This window comes from Notamacropus eugenii, chromosome 5 (assembly GCF_028372415.1).
Source record: "Notamacropus eugenii isolate mMacEug1 chromosome 5, mMacEug1.pri_v2, whole genome shotgun sequence".
Classification (NCBI taxonomy): domain Eukaryota; kingdom Metazoa; phylum Chordata; class Mammalia; order Diprotodontia; family Macropodidae; genus Notamacropus; species Notamacropus eugenii.
Genome location: NC_092876.1, coordinates 106304811 through 106327996, shown reverse-complemented (window position 1 = coordinate 106327996; position 23186 = coordinate 106304811). Strand labels below are relative to the sequence as shown.

Below are 23186 nucleotides of genomic sequence, written 5' to 3'. Positions count from 1 at the left end.
CACAATCCTATTTCTGTCTTTTGTCCCTAACTGACAGGACTAACTTACAACCTGTGAAAAAGATTTTTTAAAATGCTTGTTAAACAACACATGTTTTAAACTAGTGGCTCAGTTGGAATAGCTTCTGGTAGAGAGATCTTTATACAGAAGCATTCCCATGGAACCAACATCCTATGCATGTGTATAGTGTTCACATTAAAAAACTAAGGGTAAAAGTGAAACATGATGGGATCCTGAAGTACCATTTCTCCTTCTAAATGGTTTTTGTAAGCAGGTCTCTCCCTCCCCCAATTTGGTTTTATCCAGGCTGTGACAAGAAAAAAGGAAAACAGTGAAAAAATACGTGATCTATAACATTTTGTACAAATTGCACTACAGTAGTATAAACTAATTATTTCACAGTCATGCAGTAGAGATTGTGCTTGGAAAGTGGTATTTTTTTCTATTGATGAGACCTCTCCAGAACAAGACATTGTGAAGAGCTGACTGAACTCATTTGATTTTCTTTCTTTTTTTTTTTTTTTTGTATCTAGTGATGGTCCATTTATTGCTGAATCTTTGTGTTGACTAAAATAACTAGTTTACATTTTTTTGGGGGGGGGGTTGTGAATTAATATTTTCAGTTTGATTTTTTTCCACCTTAATAATGTAATTTAGCCTTGATATACTCTGCCCTATTATATTCTTTTTTAAAATTTTTAAAGAAAATTTTTTTTATACTTTTTATTTTTGGAGGGGGGCAATTGGAGTTAAGTAACTTGCCCAAGGCCACACAGCTAGTAAGTGTCAAGTGTCTGAGGCCACATTTGAACTCAGATCCTCTTGACTCCAGGGTAAGTGCTCTATTCACTGTGCCACCTACCTGTCTCTGCCCTATTATATTCTTAAATAATTTCTAAATATCTTAAAATACCAGAGCCTGTGTAGTTTAGAACTACACTCAATAATGTTAGTTTTTTGATATATCAATTTTAGATTTTTGTTTTAAAAAGTCCTTTTACCTTTGCTGTGACCTGCAGTGCTTAAAAAAAGAGTTGCAGGTTTATGTAGTTAAATATGGGAAATTGTTTTTACTCTCTGTCCCTTGGATCAGAACTCTGCAGATATAGATGAAGGTAAGAAATAGGCCCGACATATGGCAGGAGCAGCTCTCTCTCCTGGATGTCACCAGCAGGTAAATGCTGTGTTTCAACTGGAGCTAAAGTATCAAGGCATCTGAACTACTAAGTGTATCCTTATACTTTGGGGTAAAGCTTTGTTTTTTTTGTTTGTTTGTTTTTAAGAAGAAGGATAAACCTGGTTAGTCACTTGCTGTGACAGATGAAACGTAACCTGTCAGCAGGTGTTGTAAAACAGTTAGCAGGCAAACGCTGCCATTCCGGCTGGCATGAAAACATTGTGGCCTGTGTTCTGCAAAGCACATCCTTATTATTTCTCTCACTTGGCCAGTTCCCCAGAGGAATAAAAAGTGGATCTTATCTTGAAACTGCTTTGCTCTCTACCTGAGAAGTAGTGATGGAAATTAATTTTATTTTTAATAACCAGAGAATTTCATGAAAATGAGTAGGACAGCTTGGTTCCCTTTCTTCACTGGAAGTAGAGGAAGGTAATGACTTGAAGGACTTTTCTATCTAAAATTCTGTGGTTCTGGACAGGAGAGTGAGAAGAAAGGGAAGCCAATTCAAGAAGCTGGTTAAGATACAGAATTTTCTTTAGGATGTAGTTTAAAGTTTCAGGGATTAAAATCTGGGTGAAACACTGGCTGCATCACACCTAAATATCATGGTCTAACACTATGACTTTAATTAGAAGACATCGGATTATTTTATACTGAATGGATTATAAACAATTACATAGACTTCTTACTCCTTCATCTTTACTGTTCTTCATTGCATCAATGAGAAGTTTTTTATACATAGAAATACGAATCCGAATTTATTTTTTAACAAAAGTGATTTAGAATTTTATTTTGGATTTGTTAATTATTTGAAACTAAAATCTTTTCATTAAATCATACTTTTAATATTTCATATTACTTTGAAGATAATCTTTGATCAGCATTTTCTTTAATAGTGTGAAGGACAAAGGGTTACTGAGTTCAGGTTGAAATTTCTTCTCTAAAGTATCTATCTTGACAGCATTCCAAAAGTACTCAGCCTTTCTACCTTTCATTTCCTATACTGGCAGTTACCAAGCAACCTGATCCTGCAAACAAAGTTGCTGGAGACAGTATTTACTTTGCTACTGTTACCTGGGAATCCAATCCAATCTTCCCCTCACTTAGATACAACCAATATCTCTGATTATAGATTTGCTTTACAGTTTAGAAATAACAAGTTAAGAAAGTCCAATTTTCAGCCTTTGGTTGTAAGTTATTAAGGAGAATGAGTGGTCAGGAAGTGGTCACTTTGAATGTGGGAGGAAAGACATTCACAACACGGCTTTCTACTATACGACAGTTCCCCATGTCTCGGCTGGCACGAATGTTAGATGGTCGGGACCAAGAATCCAAGCTGGTGAATGGCCAAATTTTTGTGGACAGAGATGGGTTACTGTTCAGTTACGTCCTGGAATTCCTGAGAACTCGGCTGCTTTCTTTACCCACTGACTTTAAAGATTATCCAAGGCTCCGAAGGGAGGCTAATTTCTATGAACTTGATCCTTTGGTTGAGCTTCTTGATCAAGAACTGCTGAAGTCCAAGCCAGAAATTTTAGAGGTACGTTTTACGTGCCAGGACACTCGAGCCTTTTTCCGGGTCTTTGGCTCCTGTAGCAGCACAGTTGAGATGTTAACTGGGCGGATTACAGTGTTTATAGAGCAGTCTTCTACCCAAACCTGGAGCAGTAGCTCTTTCCCTGCTCAGACGACCTTACTTCCATTTCCACCACAAAGACCATCGTACCATGACCTGGTTTTCCAGTGTGGCTCTGATAATACTACTGGTAGCCAGGTCGAAGCCAGGTATTCTGTTCTATTTCAATATGGCTCCTTGTCTTCTCCTCTCTCTTACTTTTTGTCCAAATCTTTGCTGTTTTTATAAAAACAAAATTTCTAATGCCTAAGATAATTATTTTCTTAGAAAATTTTTGTTGTTCAAAATGGTGCTTTGGGACTAAGTGGGGTCAGTTGTTCCATTGCCAATGAAACTGGCTTTTATTCATTGGAAAATTTTATTTTCTTAATAGAAATTCTTTCAATTTGACTCGTTCCTTTATGGTCTGTCTCTCCCCGCCACCCCAACAAGGGGTTTCTTCCCTTTTTTTCTTTAAACACTTCCAAGGAAAGATGTTTCTATCCCAGTGGCCATTTTTCCATGTTTCATCTTCAGCATTTAGCTTCTCATTCATCTCAGAATATATTAATGATGGTATGTCAACATATTAAAGGTGGTTTTGTGACAACGTATTTTAATGCTTGGTTCTTTGGCTTCCAGTAAGTTGCTATATAGAGGTTATTTAATAACCATATTAATGTTTAATGTGATTATAAAAGCTTACCTAAAGTTCTTAGTACTTTTCATTCCCCTGTGTTACTAAAGGTGTAAGATGGCATTTCTTTGTGGGAAACTATGATGTGTACTTAATTAAGTTTAAAAATGTGTATAATAAGAGACTACTAGTGTGTTTTGGAGTGTTGTCCTAAGCTTTAAAAGTTAATATGGAAGGACAGCCATACTTAGCACATAGGTTAGTGATACTTTCTTAATCATGAGTGGGTGGCTAATGACTACACTGAGAATGGGATATGTTAAACTTTTTTTATTTTGTGGAGGGATTAATAGCTATTTTGGAATCTTTTTTTTAAAAATTAGAGAATTTAAAAATGAGGAGAAAATTAAAGAGTATTTTAGTAGAAATATTCCAGGAGGGCAAAAAAGAGTTTGAACAAACTATAGGTTTTGGGTACACATATGCACAACACAGAGATTTTTGGGGGATAAACTGTAATGAAAATCTGACAGGCAAAATAAAGAAACTTAAGATGGGAACCAGGGATGGTCAGGCATTGCCAAGTAACATACTTCTGCTTTTTGGTTGTTTTTTAGGAGCTGGGCTAATTTTTAAATCTTAATGTGAGAATAGCATTAGTATCTTTAAATCTTGTTATTTTAGTAGTTACACCACCAGCATCAATTGAACAAATGTATTGATTAGTTGAGCTTATGAATTTCTTTTTAGCCAAGTAACATAGGATCTTTTAAATACTATTTGATATTCTGTTCCAAGCAACAAGTAGAAGGCAGAATGGTAGAGTGAAAAGATTGCTAGATTGGTACCAAGGGACCAGATTTTAAAAAGTCAATGATTCTGGGCCTCAGTTTCCTCATCTGTAAAATGAAAGTATTAGGCTAGATGACCTCAAAGATTCCTTCTAGTTAAAAATAGGCACCTATAATACCATATAAGTGTTTTTTGATCTAACTACAGACAAGGTAGATAACCTAAATAAATGAACATATTGGGATCTTTGATGCTAGAATGAAAAAAGGACTTTCGAACCTGATCATCTGTTCATAAGAATCTATTCTTAACCTCTGTGTACTTTCTGCAAGTTAGAGGGGATGCTTGAGGGCCTGGGTCTTTCTTTCGGCACCCTGAATCAAAATGCCTGGTGAAGGCCAGGAAAGAAAAGGGTCAGTTTTGGTTTGACTTTTCTGGCTCTGAATGAGAAACCCTATTGTGTTTGGTAGCCATCAGCCTAGCTAGTATATAATCTAGATGCATAAGTATCTGTTACTACAGTGATCAATAATCATGTCCACATCATGTGTTGGGTTAAGTCTTTTGAAAGCATCAGTATTTATTTCCGTTAGCACCAGAAATATTTGGATTTGCTGTTTCCTTGCAGCTGCACCTCATTTGATTAAGTCCAAACTAATTTCACAGGATCTTAGGTATTTTCTTCTGTAGCATTTGTCCTCTTGCATCTGGTTTCATGAATTTGTTTTAATTCTAGCTCAATGCGAAAATGTGTAAACCTTTTTTTTTTTTTAAATTGCAAATTGTTTTTGTTTTATTCTACAGAATATACCTCTTTATTTTTCTTATGGTGCCTTGGAATCTTTTTACCTCTGGCTTGGGGTTGGGAGGGCGGGGCAGGGAGGGTGCCTCACATGGAATTATGTTTTTGATTCAACTTTTCTTAGTAATGTATACTACTTTGTAATTGTTTACCCTGTATTGTATATATTATATAGAATCTAGTTCTTTTAGATGTTCTAGTAAATTGTTTTATTTCTCAATGTGTTTTTTTATGTTTTAAATATGCACCAGGTTATATTTTGGACTTTGGGAGTAGAGGTAAATACTTTTACTAACATTAAGGGGGAAATTTAATTTTTTCAATAAACAGATTTCTTTTTTTTGGGTAGAGAAATGTGTTTTGTAATTTTTCTGTATCCTGGTCCAGTACTAGATATTAATAATTTGAGAAACAGCTGCACCCAGCATTGAGCACAAGGTTCAGTTAACCTCTTGTTTTTAAAAAAAAGTTGGAGATGTCTTCCATGTCTTTTTACTCTACAAACCTACAAAAAATTCAGGTTTTCACATGGAACTAGTGAAGATCAGTTTCCTTTCAGAGTGGCTTCCTTGAATGTTATACACCAACTGCCTTTATTGTGGGTCTTGGCACATCTGACTGTAATGTAGTAAAGAGGATGTACATATAAAGATAAAATTTTCTTGATGTTCTACACAGGAGTAGGAAACGCTACTCATTATTTTGTCACATTACACATTTACTATGTTAGCAATAACAACAAATTTAAATGGTTCTGGCAAAGACAGAGGCTTTATTTTTCTCTGGATTTTCCTGACTTCACCAGATGATTGTGGGAACACCCCCTACTCCCCTAGTTTGGGCTGTATAAATAAAATATTTAAAAAATTTTGCTTCTCTGGGAAACCAGATTTAAAAATACATTATTATTTAGTAAGTATCATTCCTATTTTAAATAAAGGGTGTAGATAGTTATCATAGAGCTAGTTGTATGTGTGGTTTTGGTAGAGGTTGGGAGTATGCTTAAAAAACAAAACATTAATCATTTCTTCTGCTTTAGGTATGTTTCTATAAAGCCTGATAATCGAAAACTGGCCAATGGAACTAATGTACTAGGACTACTTTTGGACACTTTGCTAAAAGAGGGCTTCCACCTGGTGAGCACTAGGACTGTGTCGTCTGAAGAGAATGTCGAATGCTACAGTTTTGAAAGGATGAATAGGCCCGAAGACCCTACCATTAGTGAAAGAGTGGAACCAGAACACATCACTGCAACTCAGCTGATGCCAGTACAGTCTCAGAAAAAGAAATGAAGTGCCTGGTCCTCATCTAGACTAAAAAGGGGCATTTCCTTTTAAAAGAGCAACATTTCAAAGGAAAAAAAATGTATATACGTATGTGGACACATATATATCATATATATATTTTTTGATGGAGGGTCAGGAATTTCACGTTTTGGGTATGGTGTACTGATGTGCTAAATTCTGGGATAAAAACACTAGGTCTCTCCTTCACTCATTTCATAAGCAGTGAGAGCTTCCTCTGAGCAAGGATGTGCAGAACAAAGTATATTACATTGCTTTAGGTATCAGATTTTGAATATGTTGAAGGAGGATGAGGTGGGCTGGAGTGGTTGTTACAGTGTTTGTTTTTTTTCTGTTTGGTGTGAGTATTATCCTAAAAATTTGGGTTTTTTGTTGGTTTTTTTTTCATTTTTTCTTCTAAAAAGAAAACTGCAGCAAAATCCAGAATATTTCTTCAACCAAATCTTTAAAAGACCTTGGAGATCTGTTTCTGAATGCACTATAGACCTTCCTTACAGTATTTTAAAATTTACACATAAATAGGAAAGATATTAAAATGCTCTAAAGACATTATAGTCACTATATATATAAATCAGTGGGATGGGTAACAAAACTACCACTTCTGTTTTGTTCACTTAACCAACAGTGGGACTAAGCCCATATCATCATTGGGGTGATAGTGTTGGAAAGTAGTGTTAGTGAAGGAAGAAGGAAAAGGGTGCTAATAATATGCACGTCATATTCTACAATTTGACATAAGTAGTCCCATCTCCTTTCCCCCAGGATACAGGGTTGAGGTGTTCTTGCTTTCCCTTCTGTCCTGGAGAGCTCAGTGGACACTGACCATTTCACTATCTCTGCATTTGTCTCAGAGGAGGTGTTCTCTCTCAGACCTTTCTCTCAGAGGTCTGAAAGACTAGGAAGATTTTTGCTATTTTCCATCTAAGCAGGGGTTTCAATTAACCACAGGAGTGGTCAAATGAGTTTGAGAGAGGTGTCTAGGGCATTCAGTCCTGTCATTCTCAAGGTAATTTCCTTGCAAGTTGCAGCCTTCATGGCCATCTTCAATTTTCTACACGTGTGTGCTCATGAGTTTTCTTATAAATGTGGTTAATCTGCCTTCTCCTAAGTGAGAGTAGTTTTAGAAGTTTAAAGGCTAAGTTCCTCATAGAGATAGTCATCTAATTGAGATATTTCCCATTTTGATGAACAATGATTTGCATATTTGTCTTCTAGCTAAAGCTTCCTACAATGATGAATGTATAATTTTGTAAACTTAATAAATTCCATTCTTGTTTTCAAAGAAGGAACTGTGAGAATGTGACTTGTGGGATATAGTCACCTACTATCTGTGTGACCTTGGGCAAACTATTGTCTGTGACTCAGTTTCCTCATACGTTAAAGGAGAGGGTTGGATTACATGGCTTCTAAGGTCACTTCCAGCTCCTTATAATTGGCAGAAAAAGATTCTGTAAGCATCTACTCAGAATAATTTCTGCCAAAGCTAAAAGCTTTTAAGTTCAAAGGATTCTTGGAACATGTTTTAAAAAAGCAAATATTTACAAAAGGAAGCCCCCAGTAGTTCTGTTGGAGTATGTAAACATTGGACCTGTGAATTTCTAGGTGTGGGAACTTTTGGGTGAGGAAACCCTTCTGACTGAGGCAGCATGGCATAGGACAAGGGACAAGATTTAGATTCAGTGAGACCTTACATTCAAATCCTGGGGACAGCTAGGTGGTACAGTGCACAGACCACTGGCCCTGGAGTAAGGAGGACTTAACTGCAAATTAAGACAGTTACCACATGACCCTAGGCAAATCACAACCCCAGTTGCCTTCAAAATAAACAAAAACAAAAAGTCCTGTCTCATATACTTATTAGCTATATAATCCTGGACAGGTCCTTTAACCTCTATGGGCTTCAGCATCATCATTTGTAAATTAGCAGGATTGTCTTAGAGGCTTCTTAGGTACCTTTCAATTTAAAATCCATGATCCTATAAAAATGCTACCAATGCAGGTTAGCCCCTTTGTAACTTAGTTGCTTAGACTGAGCAAAGATCTCAGTCTGACATGTGACACACTGTATGTCTTAGCGGATGTTGCTTCTATCTGAGTTGGACACCATTGGCCTAGAGCACTGAGAAGGGTTAAAATGACTTGCCCAGGGCTGTGCAGCCCAGCCCCTAAGGGAGGACTTGAACCCAGATTGCCCTGGCTTCCAGGCCAGCTCTCTTATCTACTATATTACATTACATAGTGGGCAAAGGATGAAGAACAAAATAAAATACAAACATTACACAATTATTTCAGGTTTACAGGAAAGTTTTCTGTCAACTCTGTGAGCCAGTCAAGAAATTAAAGTGCTCATGGTCACAACACTAATATCAAGGCTATAGGATTTAGATAATAAATCTGATACTAGGACTGTGACTCTCTCCACTGTTCTCCCAGTTGGAAATGCTTGAGGAAGCCTAGGGTGGTAACAATGAGGCCATCCTCACCTAAGGTAAGTAGGGATTTCCTTTGCTAATAATGCTTTACATCTTTCATCTGATTCTTTTGACACCTCATAAGGCTGTAACAGATGAGTGACAATCATTTATTTCATTCATTTCACCTTTTTATTCATCCCTTCTTCCCCATCTTATATGACTCTCGTTCATACTTTATGCCCCTGCCAAACTGTAGCACTAACTGTTCAACAAATTAAATGTGCCTGCCAACTCCCCAGGGATACCAAAGTACATTCTTTCCTCATCTTTGCTGTTAAAATCTTCCAGTTCTTCCAAGACTAAGTTGTTTTTATTTTTGTTAGCTATGTTATTTTCTTTACCACAGAAACCAATTTTTATAATCTATCATTCATTCTATACTGTTATATTGAGTATTCCTTTATTGATTATTAAAAACTGACATCTATGGTGAAGAAAATAATGCAGATGAATGTTGCCAAAGATATTTCAATTCAGGAGATGTTTGGACTCCCTACTAGTATGTTTTTAGTCCATTTATGTTTACAGGAAAGAACAATTATAGGAATGGCAATAATACTTGGTGAGCTAGAATGTATAAGATACCACTGCATTTGGAAACCTAAGATGTAGCATGAAATGCAGCAATTACACCTTACAAAAATAAAACGGGGTTTTAAACTTTGACGCTATTACAAAGCTAACATTACATCAAAGTTTTTTTGGTTAGGGAGAAACCACAATTTAATGTTAAAAATACACATTATTCTTCAAGGAAAAACTTTCAAAATGTGTCAGAAAAATTTCTTGTTTTAGTAAAATTTCCTGAATTCTCCTGATTCCTGAAGTATACCTACAGATATGATTTCATCAATCCCCCAAAGATCCAAACTGTAAGGATGGAACATGGAATGGGTATAAAACTAAGTTGTGACATTGTCAAAGGAAGCAGGGATAAGTAAATGTTAAATATCCAAATATCCAAAAGTGAATGTTTGCACATGATCAAGGGGCTTTTTGTTTCTTGGCTGAATTGGTTCTTGTCTCTTATTTAAAATCATAAGCAAACAATGGTGAGAGTTCATGCTATAGACTTGTTCATGTAGTTTTTACAACTGCCTGCCACCACCCTGTCTCCTTTGCTCAAGAAAGCAGTGGCTTGTTTCAGTTCACTAGATTAAGAGGAACTGCTCAAGTTGGTGCTTTTTGTGGTTCAAGAGGGTTCGTTTCAATTTTGCTGCAGTTCCAGGGTTTTTACTTTAGATTTTGTAAGGGTCAACAGCTTATATTTCTATATGCCTAGAAGGTTTCTTTGTGGGTTAAGATTTTCTGAAAAGCAAGCACATCCCTGGTGTCAGGTTCAGCTTTTGTGTGTGATTATGATTTGCTAATTAATAATTGTTCCCAGGTCTTTGCTAAAATTAGAACCAGTTTGGGCTCCTGCCCGTTATCTATCGTGGACTAGAGACTTGAGATATGTTAACGTTGAAATGGTCACTGGAAAGCAACCTGGGAACTATGTCATAGACTCTCTCACGTCCACCTACTCAGTGTTTGTCGCTTGTGTATTGTGATTGCCATTTGCCATAATCTAGTGTAGCTTTGTAACCTTTATTTGTATTTATTTTCAATAATAAATTATAAAAATGCCCACATTAAAATCAACGAATATCATAAGGGATTTTGCTAAAAAAGAAACAGGAGCACTCAAAAGAGAGTTAATGCCTCAGTTACATTCTATTCTGTGATTCCTCCTGGGTGCAATTGAAGCCAGATCTGTAAAAGCCAGTGTAAAAAAGGTTTAAAGGTTTGGGGGTGGGTGGAAGGCTTAAATAAAGTTCTAGAACTGTAAGGGAAGAGGTTGCTAAGGTATTTTGGAGCTTCTGGAGCTTCACTGACTCAGTCAAAGTAAAATTTTCTCCCATGAATTGGCCCATCAAGAACTATCCAGCTTTCTATTAGGTCTACGAGTCCCTTGACTACAGCTGATATGAGAAACTGCTTTGTTACTGAAATGTTACCTTCCTTCTTAGAATGGAGACATAGGAAATAAGTGAGCCTACCAACACAAATCTTGAGGGTTGATAAGAAAAGCAAAAACTCTGTGAGTGGGTGGGAGAGGAATCAGCAAGCAAGATAACTTCAAAAATTCAAATACTAAATAAGAGGTGGAATATATGGAACTTTTGCTTATAAAGCTGAAATGTCACTTGTGTGGTGATGGCCCTTTTCCTATCAAACCCAGCCCTTAGGCTGGCTGTCTCACCCCAACATAGGCCACCTGGCAGTTCCTAAAGTAGACTATTCTTGAGATTTCATATGTACTTACTGATGAGTTCACCAGTTTCATAGTTTTTTTCTTTTTATTAAATCATTTTAGCTGCTTCTTGTTATTCTGTGGATTTCTTTCCGTACTCAAAGGGAAATTTAAACCATCACTGGTTCAGTACCTAAGTTCTTATTTCAGCCGATTCCAACAGAAACCTGAATTGAACTGGAACTGAACACTCAAGATCAAGACTATGTCTTGCATGGCTTTTGTGTCCTTCATGGTGCCTTTCATAATTCTGGGTACATTACAGGAGCCTATGCCCTCCTGGTGAACTGAATAAAAAGGAGAAGCCTTATTTTCACTGTGTTCAGGATCTGAGGGAAACCAGATTATTTTCTCCAGACCTTACTGCAAGAATTAGTGTGAAAATAACCTGCCAGTCTGTTTCCTCATCTGTAAAATGGGGGTAATAATAGCATTGACCTTCTAGTGTTGTTGCAAGGATCAAACGAATTCATATTTGTAAAGTATTTTGCAAAACTATATAAATGCCTGCCTTCATCATCATCCTCATCATTTACTAATACTAGCATTAGTACTAGCACTATTGCTGATACTACACAAAACAGGATAAGGACAGGGTTCACTGCAGGTCAGCACCTTCTTTCCAACTTATTATCTTAAGAGTCACTCAGGGCACTGATAGGTTAAGCAACTTCTCCAGGCTAATATGGCCAGTGTGGGTCAAAAGTGCATCTTCACCGTTGAGGTCTTACCAATTGAGACCTGCTATCTGCTACAGCCCAGGGTGCCTCTTCCAATTAAATCCTCTCAAACACTTGCAGGAAGAAGCAAGGTAGGGTAGTGCTATTCATGGAATCAAGGCCTCAGTTCAAATGCTGGCCCATGACAATTACTAGACAAGTCATGTAACCTCAATGTACCTGAGGTAACTTATTATCTATTAAGTTATAGAAAGGTTGCAATCTGCTGGTGGAGGAAGTTACAGTATTAAAAGTTCTGTAACCCAGGAAATGACAGATCCTTCCTGCATATATTCATATATTGAGGATCTAGCTTCATATATTCAAGGGAGTTCTTTTCATATATCTATAAAACACCTCATACAGAATTTTTTATCAGTCAAAACTTAGTAGGATTATAGTACTTAGAATAAAAGAGAGACAATACCAAATCTTCAATTAAAGGTCAAGAATGTAAGAGGCAGTATGGTATAACTGGAAAATACCCCTGCATCTAGACTAGGGTAGAAGACCTGTATTTGAATCCTGGTATTGCCAATTTCTATTAGCAAATTGCTGGGCTTCAGTTTCCTGATCTGAGAAATGAAGGGGTTGGACGATAAGAGGATTCTATTTGGGATGGAGACATTGCTGGGAAGTCCTTGGGTTATAAAAACAAAAAACACTATAAAAAACATTACATTAACAAGTAAGTCCTATGATCCTATAAACTTTTATAAACTACAGATTCAATATGGTTTACTTTCACAAATTACATGTCCTAAAGATAGAAAATTTCACTTACCTCCCCAATCTGAATGCAGTGGACAGCTGGCCAAGTATGTGGGACAGCTGTACTAGGTGGGAAACAACAGTGGTAAGTATTTTCCTACGGCAGGTAACTGAATTTGGAGTTCTCAGAAATAGAACGCAAGGGTTCGTGGCCCCAGACATCCAAAGGATACCTTGAAGATACATACTACTGAGGTTTTAAAAGCATATGTTAAGTTTCAAGGTTCTTTGTACTACAATATAAATTTAACTTAACATACAGCATAAAGTGAGATCTCTCTCTGGAAATGGACGATCACTTTGCTTAGTAGTTAGCAATAAAACAGCCTGAGAAAACGCTTTCGAATGGTCTTAATGGGTAAAATGTGGTTCTAGAACTCAAAGTTGCTCACTTTTAGTAAAGAAATTTTGCTTTTCTCTCCTGAAACTCAGACCTCCTTGTCATGTTTGAAAAAAAATCAACAATTTCCTAAAGTAATTTCCTTTTAAAATGTTACATTTCTCCACCATTTTATTTCGCTTAATGCTTACTTTTAGAAGCCTGAGTACCTGGAGAATGAATTGATGAAGAAAGTCCACTAAGTTAGAGACTTGAGATATAACTTTCAGCAACTCCCTCTCTGTACCTCCACTGACCCTATCTATGAATGTTAACCAATCTTGTCCAGCTCCTTTCTAAATTTCTGTTCGCCCCACTTCATACACTTATTTTTGTTCAGCAAAAGAAAATTCTATCTTCCTCATAATGTCAGTTTCACTTTTGGGAAGTTTTTTCCGATTGATGTTTTCAATTATGTTTATTTCTCCTACAATTCAGTTTAGCATGCTAAGTATTTTTGCCTTGCTGTTTTCTTAAGTAAGTGGAACTGGAATCTTGCATATTTTGGCTACATGCTTCTCACTTCAGATCTAAAGCTACGTCGTCCTGCAAAGTTTTATCTGATGGAATTGTCTGGACTTTCTCCTCTCTATCCCATCCTTCCAACAGTAACGAGGAAGGACCATGTGATTTGGTTAATACATTTTCCATTTGGTAGACAACATCCCTTGTATTTGTAAGTCTAACTGTATAAATGATATTACTGTAGGAATTTTCCAGAAGGCACAAGCTGCAAAAATATGATGTTAAGAAAAAAGGGGGAAAATCTTAATTCAGATTTGGCTTATATGGTATTCCCAATTGGCCGTTTATATTTCAGCTACTAAGCCCCTTTTCCCACCCTCTTTTTGGAGAAAGGGAGCAATTGTCCCTAGTTGGTAACCTTCAATGAAACTTCAATTTCTGTGGATGTAATTTCCAAATGAGCATCTACAGCTGTTTGCCTTTTAATCTGTGCTCTACATTTTCTAATATCTACAAAATAACTCTTCTTGTGTGTTTTGCCATCACCTTAAACTCAGTATCTAAAACTGAACTCATCCTCTTTTCCCTCCCTAAAGCTAGATCCTCTTGCTAACTGGGACATTTCTTTCAGAGGCACAGGATATTCCTGGTCTCCAAGTCTAGACACCTGGGAGTCCTTCCCCTATGTCCAGTCTATTAATGAGTCACGTCTTTTCTTAGATAATTTTACTGAATCCTTGTCATTTCTTCTCTTGCATTCTTTCCATTTCTAAGACTCTTAGTGCTCAAAACTTCATTCTAGCATTCCTACAACAGACTCCTACCTGGTCTGTATATCTCCATCTTTTTTCCTACCTAGTCAATCTTGTTTTACCCTTGAAACAGAAACAGTTGTGGCACCGAGGACCTGAGTCACTTTTGAGAATTATCACCTTTTACTTAACCTACACTTATACACCCAGAAACCTAAGGAATCTACCCAATTGGACAAATGTGACATTAATCTAATTACATGCATCCTGATCAGAAGGTATCAAGCAAATTTTTATTAAACAGGTGTGCAGGTGATGCAGAAGCATCACAAGTCCAGTACCCCACTCAAAGTCCCCGGTCACTTACTGTTTTGGGATCAGCAATCTACTGCCTGCTTCATTGTCCTCCGAGGACATGAATCTGCTGCAGCTGCACCCTCCACTGGCATGAGCTACCTCACACCTCTTACTGGTGGGAGACGCTCTCACAAATTCTGCTGGATGCTGTTGCCTTCTCCAGAGGTCTGCAGCTTTCCCCAGCAACGTAGGGGAGCACAAGCAGAACTGTGTTCCTGGAAACCGCGTTGTAAAGTGGATCATCATAATTGTAAATGGTATTTTCCCATAAGAACAATGTTAAAAATTAGGAGTTATAATTGAAGGTCTGGCATAAAGTAAACCATGGCTATGATTAATAATATAATAAAACAAGGAGACAACTATATGCATTTATAATCATGTAAAAAGCTAAGTTATGTTCTGGATCCTATAAAATGGAAATTAATGTCCTATATACACTGTTTATACAAAAAAATCCCAATGTGTATAACATAAAAGATACAACTATGCTGTATCATTAACTTGACATTAGAAATGCTTATTAGAGTGATTAAATATTTAATTTGCAATGTATTATTATGCCTTTCCCTCTTAATAAATTTCTATATGAAGCAAAATCATTCAAAAATCATTCCATAGACCAGAGAAGAGGGGTTCTTGAATTTTTTTTCATGAACCCCTTCTTTAAATGACTTTTAAATATTGAAGATGCTAAATTTCAATTACAGGTTAGTGAAAATAAAGATGTAGTTTTTTGTTTTTTCCCCATTCAAGGCTACAGACCCCCCTGAAATCTATTCACAGTTATCAGGCTAACAACTTTTACTTTAGAGTTACTCTTAAGGACTATAGAAGGTGATCAATATATGTTTGGACTCTTCTCCAGTGTACCTTCCAGAACTCCTTGGAAGGCAGTATTCCTTTCTCATTATGTTGTTTCCTCCTGCTGAAACAGCATTTTTAGTAATAAGGGCTGACCTAATGGTTCTTCCTTTCACCTATTCTACCTTCTTAGCTATTCAAAGTGGGTTGGGTAAAGGCCACCAAGAAGCAGTAAGTAATATTTTAAAGAACTTTACTTTGTTGGAAGTTACCATTAGGGATTACATTCATATAGTATTTTAACAGCTGTAATATATTTTACTATCTTATTTGACTCTAATTTTATGAGGTAGGGAAGTTGCAAGTCTTATACCATTTTATAGACAAGAAAACTGAGGCTCAGAGAGCTTATATGACTTGTCCAAGGTCAGCCAGCTAATAAGTGGCAGAATGGAACTCACTCAACCTTTTGACTCCAAGTTCAGAGAACTTTCACCAGTTACACTCAGTTTAAAAACAAAGCCTACAGAATTGTTAAAACAAGGATTCTAATTAGGCATGCGCCTCTGTGCCAGAGCAAACTGCCAACAAGGGATAATGGAGGTAAGTAGTAAGATACTGATGACTATTAGGTGGCACTGAATGAGTACAGCAGAGATGCGGAAGAAGTGAGAGAGCCTGTGTTAGCAAAAATGAACTTGAGAAACTGAATTATGATATGAGCCAAGAGTGAGCAGTTAGCTGTTGGAGCAAAGTGTATAGCCCCTGCTGTAAAAACAGATCAGGAGCCTTCTCTTCCAAAGGCTGTTCCATTGATGCTAGAGCTCAGTCATTTCACAGGGGTAAGCTTAACCACATTCTGGATACGGAAAATCAGAGAGCATAGTCTTGGTGCCCTTCTCTCATTTCTTAGTGTGTGTGTGTGTGCATGTGTGTGCACATGCATACATGTACATTTGTGTGTAGGGGTATGTATGTGAAATGTCATAGTGACAATACCATATAGAGGTGAGTTCTGCTTTTTCCCTCAATACACCTTCCAAAATTCCTCAGAAAGCTGTATTCCTTTCTCATGATGACATCCTAACTTTCAAGGTCTATCAAGCCACTTTACTTTTTCCTCAGCTTTGTCCCAAGAGGCACCAGAATATCTAGATTAAAAACAGGCATCTTTCTCTCCCCATCCTCTTCTCTTCCAGCCCATGTCACACTTATTTTTCATTTTTGTTTTAAACATGTACCTTCTGTCCTATTGAGACCAGTCTCCTCCTTGGCATATCCCCAAACCATGCTCATTTCCACCTTTGTCTTTTGCTTATGTTGTTTCCCCAGCCTTGAATACTTTTCTTTCACCCATCCTACCTCTTCAAGTCTTACCATTTTTTAAAGTCCAGGTAAGTCTGACATCCTCTGACTATTATAACCCACAATGATTGTCCTTTTTTCAGTAACACACTGTTTAGCACTTAATTATTGTCTAATTGTTTCAAGGGTATGAATTTTATTTTCTCAAGTGCTAACATTTTTTGTAACCTCCACAGTTTTTAGCACAGCATTGAGCACACAGTACACACTCAATGATTATTTGTTGACTGCCTCATTTCTACTAAAAATGCAGTCTTTTTAAAGGCCTTTCAGAACATAATTTTTAAAAATGTGTATGATTAAAATTGTTTTACTTGTAAAACCTCAAAATCACTGGTTAATTCAAACCATATCACTCACAAATGACTGAAATGAATCTGAATGTGAGCAAAACTCTGCCACCCAACTGCTATCAGCATATTCTAAAGCCAAAAGTATTATCATTTTTGGCATATCATAACAGGGTTAGCAATAGCTGCATCCCCTCAGGCTTCAGAAGCAGAAGGTTTACGAACGCATCAACTACGTGGCTTTGTATGTAGCAAACAAATGCATTTGAAAGAAGTCACATCTTAATGTATTTATAACTGATTCTAACCCTAACCCTAAATGCCTCCCATTTTATCCAATTCTAACCCTAAACTGTGTTACTAAGTAATGAACACATGATATGACTGTTTCAGACCTATCCAGGGAAGCTTTGACTAACAATAACCAGAACTCAATTGATTTGAATTGAGGAAAAGACAATTAATATGAATTTTTTTTCTTACATCATGCTTTTAGTGGAAAGGATAAATTCTAAGAAAAACTATTATGAATTTTGTAGAAACAAAAATTGACCATAGCAGACACACTAAAAGGCACAATTTCTAGGGAAATGTTGGGGACAATGTCCTGATTCCAATCTCCTAAACTTTCCACACATATTAGCACATTCTGAAGTAGTATTACAGAACAAGAGTCCATGTTCAGATCTTTGGTCATTGAAGGACTGGATTATACTCACTATCCTCTGATTTACTGAAGCAAGAATGTGTATTCATACCTTTTAGAAAAATTTCCAGCCAGGGCCAAAGAAAAAAAAAGTTAACCTTGAATAAGCCAAAACATTTCACAATCAAAATACTCCATTTCCCCAAATACTCTAGTTGACCAATATTTTCCAGCAAAAATGAGATTGGTTTTATAATTATATTTATGCATATATTATATTTTTTTGCATTTATATTTCTAATTCTTTTTCATTTGCAGGTCTACTTTCTCTCCAGAACCCAGGTGCTTGGCTTGTTTTCCTATACTTATGCCCAGCTTTTCACACATCAAGAGGATCTTTAATGAAAAAACAAGGGTAGGAGAAATAAGTGAGGCTTTTTATAACACTGGAAAAATTAAATACGTTATTTACAACTCTAAGTAACATTTTGCTTCTATAGTGGTACTGTGAATTATTTATAAATTAAAACAAAACAAAAAACCAAACTACTCTTCTCTTTTTTTACAAGTAATATGCTGATTTAACCAATAATTTGGAATCCAACACTTTAGTACTTGTAATACATGTGAGGAAGTAGAAAGAGTACCTAAGAAGGTGAGAAGAGCTGGAAAAGATCAACCTGTAATTGAAGGTGGAAAATGCTGGTCTAAAAAGCACAAATTTGTCAGTTTTTTTTTTTCAAAAATTAAATGAGCTATTTCATCAGCACAAGAAAAGTCTATCCTTCTGAGTAAACTGTCCTTATGAATCAAGGAGTCTCCTTAGCACATGAGGTACAACTATGAAGTTGAGAATGCTGCTGTATCTCTCGATTTTTATTCTGCCTCATTCCATGGCCTTTTCTAACTCAGTGGGAAGGCTTATCTTCTCATTCATACCCTATTGTTATCTTAATAAATTACATTTTGATCATATTAGAAAGGTTCTTTATCAAAGGAAATTGCTTCAGAACGAAGTGAATTGGGGACAAGATGAATGGCTGTTTGATGAAGGTTAAGTCACAGCAGTTTCATCCCATGAGACATTTAAAATGTTACTAAACAAAGCAGGAAAAAATAAATCATAGGCCACACGTTCTTCAGTATCTTCAAGTTGATCTGATTTAATTGTCTTATTTTGCAACTGCATTGAACAGTATCTTAAAGCTTCCAGTTTTTAACTATTATTAATTTGAAACGGAGGCAGCCTAGCACTGTGCATAAGACAGAAGATCTGGTCTCTGACACTAATTGTGTGACCTTGGGAATCAAAGGTTTCCTTAACCTATCAAGTTCAGGCAACTTCCTAGGACTCCCTTAAGAACCTGTAGACTGGTTGTGATCTCTCCTGGTGTTGTAAGTTCTCCACACTGGAAATCAGCTGTTTCAGATAGCTGTATAATTTTAAATAATTTTATTAAAGCCAATTAACTAAAGTCCTACTCTGCTGCCTCATCATGGTGTAGAGATGGCTCTGGGGTTTCAGAGGCAATGTCAATGGAGTACAAGATCTGATAAGCCATACCAAAGTAAAAATAGTTTCATGTGTGGGCTAAGTGATGGATGTTTGATTGTCACCTAAGAATTAGTTTAGCTAAGTTTGGAGAGTGTCTTCACTAGATGGCTGACCACTATGTCATGAATGTTTGGGGGCACAGCAACTCATGAACACTGTATTCAAACATGTAGGGGGAGGGGGAGGGTATGATCTATGTTGATTAAGGGAAAACCCATTATTAATGAAAAAATGAATGATTTAAGTACGTGGGAGCCAGTTTTTCAGGAATTTAGAATAAAAAGTACTATGTAAAACAGGATTATTCACTATATAAAACCAATTCATTAGCTTCATAGTTTTATCCATGAAGAATTAAATATAGACATGAAAAATAAAAAGAAATGTATATAATAATTACTATTTTGGCAACAGATATTATAAATATTACTGACTCATCTTCTAAATTGAAAACATTAAATAACAGGCTAATTCTAAAGCTTCCTTTTTATAAAGAAATTAATCTTAATTAAAAAATAAATTATACATTAGAATAAATACATAATAAACATTTATTAAACACAGTAATTCAAGGCACTGTGCCAGGGATTAGGAATACAAAGATGAACTAAGACAGAGTCTCTTACCTCAAATAAAGTACAACAATAAATGGACATAAACATTTTATGAAGACAAGGTATGTGATAAATACGGAAATCAAAGAACATGAATAAATAAAAATTCTTCATAACTGTCATACAGAAACATTTACATTTTCATCAAAGGGCATGATGGTATTAAAAGCATAATAAGAAATGTGGCTTGAATAGTAAAAGGTAACACATGATTTTCATTCACATTTGGCTCTGTCTGTTTAATCCCAGAGGCAATTCCAGGAAAGATTTAAAGTTGAGATTAGACTACAACCCATCACACCTCACCCTTCTATCTCCTTGAACAGGTCCCTACTTCAATTCCAATGAACTTGTACCATATTTATCAGAATATAGGCTATACTCAAATAAAGACTACATTCCTAAAATGAGATTTTAAAAAAAGAATTGGCAAAAACTGAAAAACTATACAAAATTATTGTATTAAAATATTTACTGTTAAAGTTTTAAAAAGTATTTCCTTCTACTCAAAAACAACTATTTATCTACTTTGCTCATCTTTATTTTCCCCCTGTCTTTGTCACTTTTATTAAATTCTCTTACTAACAACAGTTGGGTATAGTGGATAGTGAACTATCCTTGATGCCAGGAAAACCCAGGTTCAAGTCTTGTCTCTCATACATACTGGCTGTGGAATGGTCACAGACTTAATCTCTCAGTTGTCTAGTTGCAGAGGCAAACCTGCATTTAATATAGGGAGTTCCCTTACCAGGGAGTTCCCAATACCTATGAAATTATAAAACCAGCCTAGATTTCTTACTAATAATATTTTTTTCACTAAGATATAAACTACATTCAGGTTTTGTGAGAAAGTACAACTTATATTCAGACCAAAGTGGTATTTATTGAAAATCTCCTAATGTGTTAATATTGTGCATTGTAGGATATATAATGGAAGACTAAGACATGAACTCTGACCCTCTAGAAAGCCTCATGGCTTCCTATTATAGAATCCTGCTCAAAACATATCTTATGCTATCCACTTGAGGAGGGGGCAACTAAAAGTCATATTAGGAGATCTAGTAAATTTTAGGGAGATTTAAAAATAATGAATTTAAGCTTTAAAAATTAAATGAATTCTATAATGCCAGGCGCTTTTCTTATATTTATTTTTTAAGAAAGCCAATAAATCACTGCCATGCAGAGGGGTTTGGATGTCATGGAATGTGGTAGACAGGAGAGGGCAGGGAAGGGTATTCAGTTAATCCACAGGCATTTGCTAGATACCAAAAGTATAGGCAGGCAAGGGGTTAAGGACAGAGTAGGGTCAATTAATATAGGGAGGAGCGAATCAGTTCCAGTAGAAAAACAAAAGTCCAGAATCCAGATCAGCAAAGGCAGGGAGGAACAAGCAGGTACCATGGATCCATGTAGACAGGCAAAGTCCAGGAGATCAGCAAAGGCAGGGAAGATCAAGCAGGTACTGTATGTAGATCCAGGCAGGCAGGGCTCAGGGTCCAGAAGATCAGCAAAAGTGAGGAAGAACAAGGAGATCAACAAGCCCAGTACAAGTGAACATTTTAATAATCTCTGATCCTAGGATATGGACTGTTTTGTACTGCCCTGATTTTTTGCCTCTTGCTGAGTTTGAAAAAAATGTTGATTTTGGCCAGAAAGGGGATAGGAGCTTACTGGTGAAACCTATTTCTGGGCTTATTTCATATCAACCAGTACTGGGGTGATTCTAACATATAGAATGTGTCTTTGTAGCACAAATGAACCAAAGTATGACTGATTTGGAGTCTGGGGCTATGTTGATGTAATTTATTAAACTATTATAAGGTAATCCAAATCAGCCATAAAGATAGCTGAAATTACAGGGCGATTTTGGTTAAGTTCAGATACTTACTTGAAACTTTAAGCTTAGGAAGGTAGCAATGCCAACAAGAATCTTGTAATTCTCTGAAATATTTCCTTGTAATGTTGGAGACTCAGTATCCAGAAATCCTTTTCAGTGAGCCAAAGAGGAACCAAGCTCTCTTAAGAGTTACTTCAGAAATATTGTGAAGTCCCACCTGGAGCCCTAGGAGGTAAAGTGAGAATCACTTCATATGTGGTAATGGGATAAGCAAAGGTTTCCAAATCCTTCAATATCCTTTGGTAGCATACTGTCCTCAGAAGCCAGGTCTACATCTCAACTATGACTGAATACAAAGAAGAAAGCTCTTGCAAAGCATCATCTTACTTAAAAACATTATTACTTTAACAATACATTAGTGGACACATTTTGGTCCACAATAAAGTCTAACATTAAAGGCTACCCTGTGCAACATTAAGCTTTGTGTATTATATTTTCTCAACTTTCTCCTTATTCCCATGTCATCTGTAAACTGGATGATGCTTGAGGCTCTCTGGCCCTGAAAGAGTTTGGGGGTGATTATATAGCAAAATGAAACTTGATCCTGGCTATGAGAAATGACTGGCTACCGGTGGATTTAATTTTTGCTACTGATGCAAGAGTTTAACTTAGTTAATGGAATTATACCAATGCTTCATATGTTTTTAATTAACCATATAGCAGCTGTTTTTAGCCGACTTCTCTCAGAGTAAGATACTTAGAAAGTAATCGATATATATGTATGTTATGTATATGTATGTATGTATGCATATATGAATGGAATGAAAAAGGATTGTGCTGCATGAAATTCCAAATAAGAATTCAGAGAAAACAGATGAAGACTTGTATATAATGATGCAAAATGAAAAAGGCAGATCCAGAAAAGCAAATATACACAATTAATTGTGTAAACAAAAAGAGCATTCAAACACACCTGGACGCTATGCAACTGTAGTGACCAAACTTGGCTGTGGAGAAAAGGAATGTGTCCCATTCCTTTCCTTGGAGAGTTGGAGGGTTATAGCTGTGGATGTCACATTATGATGGCTGGTTTTACTTCATTTTTTTTCTGTTTCAAGGGAAGGCTCACTGGAGTTGGGAGGGATGTCTGGAAATGACTGTGATGTAAAAACACAAGGCATCAATAAAGTACACAAACGACAAAAGATCACTGTTTTACCCCTCCAAATCAACCAACCAAAAGAGATGACTGCACAAAAACATCAGCCAGATCCCTATGTGGGTCAGTCTGCTTTGTTTTAAACCATATACTCTGTGTTTCGAGCCCGGATGGAAAGACTTATAGCAATCTAACACACAGGGGGAGATGTTTCTAACTCTGTGTCTACTGACAATCAGCTTACTCATACTGCTCTTTATATCAGAATTGTTTTCCTACTTTCTTCTGCCTAATTCTCACATCTTCTTTGGTCCAGTTCAAGTCTTATCTCTGACATGAGATCTCCTAGTTAATATTCTCTTCAGCAAATTCCTAT

At 36.4% G+C, this 23186-nt stretch overlaps 1 protein-coding gene and 1 long non-coding RNA gene across 5 annotated transcripts in view; one reads left to right on the top strand and one right to left on the bottom strand.

Moving 5' to 3' along the window:
* Nucleotide 1: 1 nt before the first annotated feature.
* On the top strand, nt 2-7612 carry KCNRG (potassium channel regulator). The gene is made up of 2 exons (XM_072610505.1): nt 2-2962; nt 6063-7612. Exons 1-2 carry the CDS (start codon nt 2385-2387, stop codon nt 6313-6315), a joined length of 831 nt encoding a protein of 276 aa, XP_072466606.1. The 5' UTR covers nt 2-2384; the 3' UTR covers nt 6316-7612.
* Nucleotides 7613-19733: 12121 nt separating this feature from the next.
* The window catches only part of LOC140504999 (uncharacterized), a 45659-nt gene continuing 42206 nt past the window's right edge, over nt 19734-23186 (bottom strand). For all 4 annotated transcript variants that reach the window (XR_011967309.1, XR_011967307.1, XR_011967310.1 and 1 more), the window contains exons 5-6: nt 22625-22808; nt 19734-21876 (exon numbers count right to left, since the gene is read on the bottom strand). This is a non-coding gene — a long non-coding RNA (uncharacterized lncRNA). The remainder of the gene's footprint in view (nt 21877-22624; nt 22809-23186) is intronic.